Source organism: Hirundo rustica, chromosome 18, assembly GCF_015227805.2.
Source record: "Hirundo rustica isolate bHirRus1 chromosome 18, bHirRus1.pri.v3, whole genome shotgun sequence".
Classification (NCBI taxonomy): Eukaryota; Metazoa; Chordata; class Aves; order Passeriformes; family Hirundinidae; genus Hirundo; species Hirundo rustica.
This window is the reverse complement of record NC_053467.1, coordinates 5,046,613-5,057,056: the sequence shown is the minus strand read 5'-3', so window position 1 is coordinate 5,057,056 and position 10,444 is coordinate 5,046,613. Positions and strand designations below refer to the sequence as shown.

General features: G+C 51.9%; 1 protein-coding gene across 2 annotated transcripts; it reads right to left on the bottom strand.

Annotated features, from left to right (window-relative positions):
* Positions 1-248: 248 nt before the first annotated feature.
* USH1G (USH1 protein network component sans) lies at positions 249-10,371 on the bottom strand. Of its 2 annotated transcripts, XM_040081834.1 has the most exons (3): positions 9,944-10,371; positions 1,329-2,570; positions 249-622 (listed from the first exon to the last, which is right to left on the bottom strand). In XM_040081834.1, exons 1-3 carry the CDS (start codon positions 10,105-10,107, stop codon positions 619-621), a joined length of 1,410 nt encoding a protein of 469 aa, XP_039937768.1. In that variant the 5' UTR covers positions 10,108-10,371; the 3' UTR covers positions 249-618. The 2 variants fall into 2 exon arrangements, with proteins under 2 accessions (XP_039937768.1, XP_039937769.1); XM_040081835.1 differs by lacking the exon at positions 249-622 and having other exon boundaries at positions 1,325-2,570.
* Between the last annotated feature and the right edge of the window lie 73 nt (positions 10,372-10,444).

The following is a 10,444-nucleotide window of genomic DNA, read 5'->3' as shown; positions in this document are numbered from 1 at the left end:
AGACCGGACTCACAGACTTGTTGGGCACCAGCTGGCCAAAGTCAGGGCTGACACATCTCAAACTAAGACCACGGCCATCAGAAGTCCCTTCCAGAATCATAGCACCAGACAAGATGATGCTTCTCACCAAATGAGAACCAAGAGAGAGAGCAGAATTCCAGAACCCTCTGCTCCTCAAGCCCAAACCCCAAAACAACCACTTGCTCAGGGAAGAATGGATTGTAATTATTTATTTTAGATCCCTTTGAAAATATCACGTTATCTCCTTCTGTTCATGGCTTGGTGTGGTCTCACAGCCTGTGACAGCAGTGTCCCAGCCATCTGTGCAGTTCACTGCTTCTTCCAGCAAGTGGGAGACCCCGGTCCCTTGAAGGCTGGCAGGTTGGAGCTGCCTCGTCCAATCTTGGCTGTTGTCCCTCCATGCCAGGAACTGCCTGGGAGCATTGCACAGACAGGGAGCAGAGCGAGGGAGAAGTCCCATGGGACTGGTGGGGATGGCTGTAGCTTTCAGCTGCCCCAGGAATAGACAGACAGACTAGTGTCTCTGGCTTGTGTTTTCTGGCAACTTAGAACTGGGTTTGTTTCTTGAGCATTAAAAAAAAAAAAAAAATGATGCTGCTATCTGCAAAGGGAAAGAGAAAAATCTATCAGCACCCTGAGGATCCAAGAACAAGCTGTCCTGAAAGGCTGTAAAATCAGCACATAGATATCTGAAGGCTGAGAAGCCCAAACAACACAGTGAATTGGGGTGTCAGAGCATGTGGCCTTCCCTTCCCTGGCCTCTCTGACAGGTACACAGTCCTTTAACCCTACCAACCGAACTGTGGAAACATCATAAAACAGCAACAACTCCAACCCAGATATTCAATCTCCAGAGGCCTGAGTAAGATCTCAAGCATTTGGGGAAGGATTCCCAATGCCACTGGGCACTGCCGTCAGCCTGCTCCCACTGGGAATTGCGGTTGATTTCCTAATGTCTTCAAAAGGTGAAGAGTCAAGACAAGCCTGAGTGTGGTTGAAAATCTCAGCTACATGGACTGAGAAGCATCAGACCACAGAGCAGTCTGCATTCAAGTGGGTTATGAAATGAAACAAGGGCTTCACGTCCTGCCCAGTTACATTAAGGTTGTTGAGTAATGAACTAACGCTATTGCTACCTCTCCAAACTCTCATCCTTTCCACACGAGCAGGAATTTGCCCACACACCGAAGTGCTGGGGTTACCTGGACTCGTACTCTTCCAAAGCAGGTGGAAAACAAGACCTTACATTATCCACATCTCCATCTGCTGCAGGGTTTAACCTCTCAGACACCCCATCTCCTACTTACAGTTCAGTGTCTACAATGACATCTGGCTTCTCCAGCGTTTGTCGTCTCCTCTGGATGGCATCCACGATCTTTTTCCTGGGGCCCAATGGGATATTGATGCTCTTCAGATCATTGTCTGAACACAGCATGAGGGCTTCCAAGTCAATCTTTTCCTTCTTCAGGATGGAGATGAACTCAAACATGTGCAGGGAAGCCAGAAAAGTTTCCAAGGGGCTGGTGTCTGGTTCATCATCATCGTCTAAGCCCAGCTCCACCTCATCCCAGGGCAGCTCCTCCGCGTTCCTCTCCTGCAGGCTGTTGGCACTGCCAATGCTGTCGTTGAGACTTGGCGAGCGCTGCAGGCGGCTCCGCAGTTTGACGCCCATCCCATCGGCGCTGTCCTCCCCCAGCGCGCCCCCGTCCTCCCGGCCGATCCCGAAGAGCCCGCTGCTGACATAGTTGCGCCGGAACACCATGGTGCCCAGCCCGGGGCGGTTGAACAAGGAGTCGTGTCCGGAGTCAGTGCTGACCTCCGAGTGGGCCGAGTCCATGTGCAAACCCGGGTCGCTTATGGCACGGGAGACAGTGTCGTCATCCGTGAGGAACATGTCTCGGATATTGCGGCGAGTCCACTCCTTGGGGCTGGCGTACGTGCCCTGCTTCACAAACATGACGTCATTGCCTAGCTGCAGGCCAGATAGAGACCGCACGCTTTTCCTCCCATCCTCATAGATCTTGAATGTCCCGTCCACCTGCTTCTTCTTCTCTAATTTCTTTTGTATTTTCGTCTTTCCCTTGGCTGTGCCATGGATGGTGGCTTGTGAGTATGGCAAGGAAGTCACCATAGACATGTGCTGGAACTTCTTGCTTAAGGTGCTGCTTGAATAGCTGGAAAAGCTCATGGTATCCGAATTATCTGACATCTCCTTTCTGTACCGCTTCTCCATCCTTTCGTGGTGCTTCTTCTGCAGCTTCACGCAGTCCTTAATCCTCCGCTCCGCATCCCGAAAGGCCTTGTCCTTCAGTTTGCTCACCAGCTTGGGGTTGAGGCTGCTCTGCTTGGCAGCAATCGAGTCCAGGTACCGCACACACTCCATGTGCCCCTTCATGGCTGCCATGTCCAGTGGGGTGTGGTAGTCATTGTCCAGGCACCAGATGTTGGCCCCAAAGGAGATGAGGAAGGAGAGGCAGTTCAGGTGGCCGTTGGCTGCTGCCAGGTGGAGGGGGGTGTTCCCCCAGATGTCACATTTGTCTGGATCACCCCTAGGCAGCAAGAAAAACAACTAGTTAGCATGCAGGGATTGATGACAGACTCCACTGAGAAATTCCCAGCTGTGCAGGGACAAATCAGTGCCATGAACTGTTAAGTCCTTGAAATATCAAGCTATGCACCTCTGGTTCCTGCAACTGAATTTTAAAGGGGTCTTCTGGAGGGGTGTACTACTGATGTGGAATCACGTGGCCCACATGCAGGTCTGAGGAAATGTGACTTGAATTTAGGTCTCAAGAAAAATGTGTTCCCACATCAAACCAACTTCTGGAGAAAGGAAAGCCAGGTTCTGAACAGCCCAGAACAGAGATACAGGTCTGATTCCAGCTCAGAACTTAAGCTTGTTATAAAATTTCAAATATCAAATATTTCATTAAATTCTAGTCAGATTCTACCTTCAGATCTTGGCTTCATTCAGACTCGGGGGGGGGGGGCGGGGGGGCATGCCAAAATGCCTCTCTGTATCCTGGGTTGGACACCTTGGGATCCCACCATGAAACATCCATCCTCAGCAATGATTCTGAAACCCCCCAGCTGCCTGTTCCTTGGCACCTGGGGAAATCTGCTGTACAAAGGGGAATGTTGGCAGGAGAGAGTAAGAGTGATGCTGTCACTGGCCTTGGCATTGGGGTTTTGTGGGGGATTTTGCTCTACTGTGCTTGGTCTCAATAGCACGGCTGGAAGCACATTGGTATTAGCACATCCTGAGAATCCAGTTTCAGAGAAACTGGAGATAAGGTTTCTGCACTCCTCAAGAGCTGGACACTGCCAGTAGCATCTCCATTTGCACCAGGCAGGACACAACTACCTGCCCGCATCTCGTGCCTACTGTGCCAGGACAAGCACAAAGGTGGTCAAAGGAGGTCTGTCCTCCTGACATTCCTCTGTATTTGTGCTCAGGTGAAACAAGAGAGAGTTCACACCCCTGCTGGCACCAGCCCTCTCCTGAGCGCGTGTGCTAATAATATTCAGCCAGCTGCAGTATCTGTCAACAGGGTGCTCTCCCTCCATGCACATGGATATGGCAAAGCCTTTTATTAAGGCTGGGTAGCTCCACCACCCTCAGGAGCAACTCCTCGTGGGCAGCAGGGCTCTGGCAGAGCTCTGGCTCAGCACAAGTCCTGCCTGTTCCCACACCACCCTTTCAGTGAGCTGCAGAGGAACCCAGCACTGTTCTTCCTCCACACAGACCTCAGCTCCAATCCATGGTGACCCCAAGGAGTGCAGAAAGCAAATCACAGAATATAGAGAGTTGAAACTGACCCATCAAAGATCATCAGGTCCAACTCCTTAAGTGCACACTTGAGACCTTCAGCAAGGGTTACTTAACTCCTTGCTGCTTTAGGGTCTGTGTTGACAAGAGCTGGGAGCAGCAGAGCCCATAACCCTATCCCACATTCCATGTGCTCTGAGCTATGGCTTCTCTGACTTCAAAGAGTCCAAAAACTTCTCCAGGGAAAGAGCAGGAGATCACAGGTGCAGAGGGACTTTGCCCTGCTGCTTGGCACCTTCATCACTTTGTGCCTATGCACAAACCCCAGAAACAGCCTCATCCAGCACATTCATCCCCACATAGGGACCCCACTGCCTGCTTGGAACACTGTCCAAGGGGCAGCGGAGACAGAGGGTATAGTCACTATAATGCCAAATTTGCAATCCTTAGGTTTTAAAGAAGCAGTAAAGCCTGTCCAGAGGTTAAGCTGGAGATTATTCGCACCCAGAGCATGAACTAAATAACTTCACTCCCTGAAAGCTGCTGTGAAGTGCACTCAGGTTTCTCTGTGGGAGCATGAACAGCAACTCCATCATAAACATGTTTTCACTAAATTGACAGAAACATAGTAAGTACAACCTTGAGCTCATTGGCACATTCAGCAAGTTAATCAAAAAGTCTGAAACTCTGTAAGGCCAAAAAAACCCCATGAACACTTCAGGACTTTTCAGCCAAAGCCTTTGATATCTCTCATAGAAGGAGAAAAAGGTTTCAAAAATGAGTGTTGAGGAGGGGGAAGGCAGGAGATCACAGGGTTGGGGAGCCACGAAGCCAAGAGAAGGAGAGAAGGGTTCTGGCAATGCTGAGTTTCCAGGAGCAGTAACTCCCCAGCCCTTGCCTCTACCCTCATAGTGACATGTCCAGGCTGGGAAATGCATGGGGAGAATAAATATTTGATGAATTGCAAGAGAGGAGTAAATTATTGATGGAGCTGGATTTAAAGAGCCAGTGAACCTGTTCCACATGGAATTGCTGGTGCTGCTGGAGAGACTCTGGTGCATGAAGGGCTGTTGTCTGAAAGGGCAGTTGTGTGCCTGGCATGTGTGGGCAGGTGAGCCAGGGCATCCTGAGGGTCCCAATGTGTATGGGGACTCATGATGTGGACAGTGACTGAGAAGTGGACTCACTGGAAACAGTCTTGCTCCCTAAACCAAGTGTGTGGCTGCTCAGTCCATCAAGTACCTTTTGGAGCCTGTTCTCAGGTCTGTCTGGTTCAGGGAGCAGAGGGCAAAGCCAGGGAGGTCTTGGGGGTTTCATGTGTGAAGGTCTACTTTCCTCAGAGAGTGAGGGGAAAGAACACCAAAACCAGCTTTCCCTGGTCATTTCCACTGTCTAGAAACAAGAGTATTAGAGCAAAATTAGATATCTCAGGCCCTCTGCCCTATAAATGTCTGCCGCAGGCACTAAAAATGCATCAGAAGGAAAAAAGAACAGTGACTTGCAAAGTAGAGATGCTTGATTCAACACAGATAATAAACATGAGGTCCTCCCTCTGGCAGGTGTCTGTCTGAGCAAAACTTCACCTCCGGGGTGCTGCACATGAGGAGATGCTGACTGCAGGGTCCACTAAGTGGGAATATATTTTAATGACAGGTGTAAAGTGCAGCACTTCTCAGCTTCAAAGCGTTTTTGAGCACTTAGTAACTCCTGTAATAATCATTATTAAAACACTGTTAATTGGGCCCCTTAGGTGGACATGTGCATCTCTTGAGTCACTGCGTTTGCACCATGACATGCACGCTCACTCCCTTCCTGCTGGCTTTTCCCCTCTGCTTCTCCCGTGGGATTCTAATTAGCTGGGAAATCCAGTGGCACTTACATATGTTCTTCCCTGGCTGCATGTGTGAAGTTCCTCCGATAGCAAAGGGCTGGCTCATCCTTGGCTCATGGGTGTGTGTGAGAAATCGGGCCCTCAGACCAGGAGCCAGCTGGGTGCAGAGTGTCTCTGCTCCCATAAAATGGTTCTGGATAGAGGAAGAGTGAAAAAAAAAAAAATGCGGCTTGAGGAACAATCCTCACTACCTTCAGCATAGTCAGCAGGGCAATGGCCCAAGAAAAGCCTAGAAAAGAGCAGAAAAGATGAGGTTTGGGGCTCAGAGCAGAGCTTTGGGTCCTGTATACCAAGTTTTCCCCAGGTGGTGGTAGCCCAAGGATTCAGCTGTCCTCCAGGTTCAAATCCCCAAAAATCCAGCAGAGATGCCGTAGATGAGACTCATATGAGGGCTTCTGTCTCTTGTCCCAGCAGAAAGCAGAAAGCTGGGCTGGCAGTTCCTGTGCCAGGTGACTGTTCATGCTGGGGCAGTGCCCGGGGCCATGTCTCCTGGTTCAGCACCTCACCGTGTCCAGGGTTCACCCTCATTCCCAGCAAACAGCTCAGGTGCCGGAAGCCATGAAGCTGCAACAGTGCCCCACCCTGTTCCTTCACCTTCCCAGCAGGTCATCACCCAGGGAAGGTCCCCACCAACACGGCCAGGCTGCCCCAGCTCCCACGTGGCCTCCAGCCCTGTGGCGTGCAGAGGATGCACATCACCTTCACGTGCCTTTGCTGCAACCTCTGCTGCAACCCTGCCTTGTCTGGGCTGATGGGATGCCCTTGGGCAGCCTGGCTGATGTCAGGAGCCACCGTCACCCCCAAACCACGGCTGAGCCACTTGTCCCTTCCGTCACTGACATCCAAAGTATCTGGGCCCCCTGTTTTAGTAAGGAGGGAAAATGAGGACCAGCTCTGCTGGGTGACAAAGCTGAGTGAGGACTGCAGACGCATCCTCACTTCTGCTGTCTGCTCTAAGGAAGTCCTGGCTGATCCCAGCCAAGGCCCCCAGACCTGCCTATTACTGGAGCTGGACTGGTGCCCACCACTGCCACAGCGGTGCCTAACGAACCGCACTGAAGAATTACTGTGTCTGAAAAGCTGCAATGCTAAATGCCAGCTTGCCTGCCTCTTCCCAGCCATCACGTTAATTGAGTTTGTTTTCCTCACTGGAGCCCAGCCAGGAGAAAGAAAGAGGCTTTTTGTGTGGCAAACAAGAAGGATGAGCCACTGCTGATCCCTCCATCCCAAACCCTCTCTCCGTCCTTTGCAAAGGGGGCACAGGAGCACAGACACATCACCAGCTGGTAAGGGCAGCACAATAAGCCTGCTTCGTTACGCCTCCCATGTCGGTTCGGGCAACAAGCTTCCCTCAAGGATCTCCAAAGGATTTCTTTTCCCCTTCTTGTTTCAGCCTGACACCACAATCTGCTGAACACATATGGATGAGGCTCCTTCACTGATGACAGAGCCTAGATGTGTCCATCAGCCTGGCACAACCATTAGAGCCATGATTTTGGCCCCCGGGGGCCCCCTCCCACAGCCCTGCTCTCTCAGGGTTCCTCTGGCCACCGTCACTAGGGCATTTCATAACAGCCTGGCCCTAGCACTCAATGTCCTGGTTTGTTTGGGCACTGGTGCCACTGCCCAGCACTGGCAAGGAGATTCTGGCATTTCTTCCTGCCCCAGGACTCTCCTCTCACCCTCTGTGCTTTGACATCCCCGTGCAACCCAGATGGAGGCTCACCAGCCCCCTCAGAGCCTGAAGATGCCTCCCACCTCATCCCTGCATGGAGCCAGCCCAGCCCCAAAGCCTCTCCTCCCCCAGACACTGCTCCATGCCATAGCCCCACACTCCCCTGTCTCGTAGTTCAGGGCTCTCTGAACCAAAGGAGGAGTATTTTGGCAGCAGAGCCCAGAGAACAATTCCCTGACATTCTGGAATACTCAGGGGTCCTCCCTCGTGCCTCACAGTGGTTATAGTGCAGGTGTAATAGTAACATTATATAACACAGCATTAAGTTTCATCTCTGAACAAGGCTTAAATACTGTGGCACATCATCCTGGGCACTGGCAGAAAATTACATGGTCTGCCCTCAGGCTCTCCTGGGTCTTGCACAATTCCACCTCTCTGGCACCCTTGTCCCCAGGCTGGGGCTTTCCTGCCTCTCACAGACCCAAAGCCACCTCCAAGGAGCAGGGATGTGCCTGCCTCCATGCCAAGCACTTTGCTGGTCTCTCTGTGGCCCTGGGCAAGGATCTGACACATAGAGATGAATGCACAAATGCAAACACATCCTGCAGTCTCACAGCCACGCACTTTGCTCCACCATCCATCATGTAAAGGGCACTGGGCTTTTGCCAAGCTATTTTCCTTGTCAGGAACAAATGTATATTAGGTTGTTAATTAAACAGCAGCCAAGTTGCACTCGAACACGATTTGAGCACACAAGGACCTTTTGATCCGATGTGAGTTTATAAAAGCAGCCTTGGGCTTTGTGGAAAGGCAGAAACTGCTGGTTTGGATGGGGGTTGGCACGGCAGGCAGTGGTGCTGCAGAGAGCCCTGTGATGGAGATGAGCAATATGAGGAGATACAGTGATATAAAGAGATTATAAAGTCAGTCCAAAAAGGCTTTGCCTTTCTGGAGGGGCATCCATCCCCTACTTGGGCCTTCCAGATTGACTTTTTGGCCATCAAAGAGTCTTTGGAACCATTTTTAACTTCAGGGTCTCATCCCCTGAACATTCCTCCCATGTCTCTCTGGCCCTAGCTAGCAATTCCTGTCCTGACAGGAGTTCTGGGCAGATTTTTGCCAGGCACAATCTTTCCTGGGAGGTGCACAGGGAGTCACAGAATCCCACCCAGGGAAGCATCACAGGGCTCTCAGCCCAGGACCTCAGGATGCTCCACTCGGAGCACTGTTTTGCTCTCTCCCTTCCAGACTCAGAACACACTCCTACTGCATCAGGTGCTCAAGGACTTCTCAAAGCCACTCTATACACAGCCTTCAGTTGAGTATCTGAAAGGAAATGATTTACAAGGAAAGGACAACAATGGATGGAGGAGCTCTGCCTGTTAGCACAGCTGAGGCTGAATGTTTTGCACAAGCAAACCAGAGTATCAGGAGATGGCAAGAGCACAGGAACAGGTGCAGTGGAGATGTGGCTGGTCAGGAACGAGAGCTGCTAACACAGCCCAGGGTGGATGAAAAATCCCTGCATGGGAGCTGACAGGACCACCAAGCCCAACATGGAGGAGTAAAGCCCTTCCAAGGAGGTGTGATGCCCATCCAGGCTGCTGACCTCAGTACCATCCCTCAATATTAGAAAGACAAATCAAAATCAGCACCCCCAATCTCTCAACACAAGACAGAAGCCATTCCAGCTTGGATGGCTTTAGATGAGGTGCTCAGAAGAGCTACTGGAGCAGAAGGAAGCACTGGGATGTGTCCTTGGGGGCTTAGTAAGAACTGGAGAGTTACAGACTGTCCCAGGGGGGAATGGCAGATCTTGCTTTAGCACAGACCTTGTGTGGTTCCCCCAACAGCAAGGGGTAAATCCCTCCAGTCTAACAAGTCCCCTTAATCCCACTCCCACCTCTTCACCACATCCACATTTAGGGGGCCATAAACTCTTAAGATTTGGCAACCCAGGGTGGGGTACAGAGAGACAGACCAGTATGGAGCAGGCCCCAGGAGGCCTAGGGAGGAGACTGGGCTTAAAGTAATCTGCTCTTGGAAAACCTGAATTTCCCAAGCTCCAAGTATACAACAAGCTGCCCAGGGATCACATAGTGAGACTTTGCTTTGGGTAAAACAGACAAGTGCCACCCACTGCCAGCTGGCACTGGACATATCTCTCTGTGAGCATTCTTGGGACAGGGGAGCAGTTGTTTTCTCTGCCCCCCCCCTCACTTAAAAGAGCTTTTTTTCATGTCAACAACATAACGTGTTTATCTTTACAGGACCTGTGAAAGATCACAAAGCACTTGGAAAGGGGAGCTCATCCCTACCCAGGGTGCTGCAAGCAGGCTGGGGGCAGGACCACTTATAGGGTCAGAGGAGCTGGGAAAACACAGAGCAGTTATCAGGAGTGTTGGACTTGATTCCAAGTACCACAAGCGAAAAAAAAAGTAACAGCAGGGAGGACAGGAGTAGAGGGTCTTATGGACAGAAGCCATAATTCTGTGGGGCACGCTGACCTGCGAACAGGGAAGGGGGGAGAAGGGGATCCCAGCGACTCTGTTCTGCAGATCAGCAGCGTGCCCTGGCCAACACTCACCCTCTGCTGACAATGAGGCGCAGGGCGTCCAGGTTGCCGTGGTAGGCGGCCCATAGGGTCGGGGTCATGCCATCCTCATCCGGCGAATTCAGGTCCTTCTTGGTGGCTTCCTTCAGCAGGTCCAGGTAGCCGTCCCGGGCGGCTCGGTGGTACTGGTCATTCATGGTGCAAGGGGGTCCCCGGGCCGGCACATGGGTGCCCAGGCAGTCCAGAGCATGGGCACGGACGTGGGGCCGGGGCAGCTGCCAGAAGGGCCCCGCTCGCCTCGCACAGCTCCGTGTACCAGGACACCTGAGAAGTCCTGGCCGGGGAGGCAGGAGTCGTTCCAAGCCCAGCCAGCCAGGCTCCACAGCGCTTCCCCTGGGTCCTAAACATCCTCCGGCCCCGGCGGCTCCTCGTAACACGCACCAGATCCACGGCGCATTAAAAGCTCTAATTAAGCGGCATCGCTCTGTTGGGCTCAGCACAGGGTCACACAGCAACAATTCACCGGGTTTACGT

Coding starts and splice junctions, on each gene's coding strand:
- USH1G (XM_040081834.1), bottom strand. CDS start 10,107: ATGAATGACCAGTACCACCGAGCCGCCCGGGACGGCTACCTGGACCTG. Junction 2,571..9,943: donor CGCCTCATTGTCAGCAGAGG/GTGAGTGTTGGC, acceptor CTTGCTGCCTAG/GGGTGATCCAGACAAATGTG.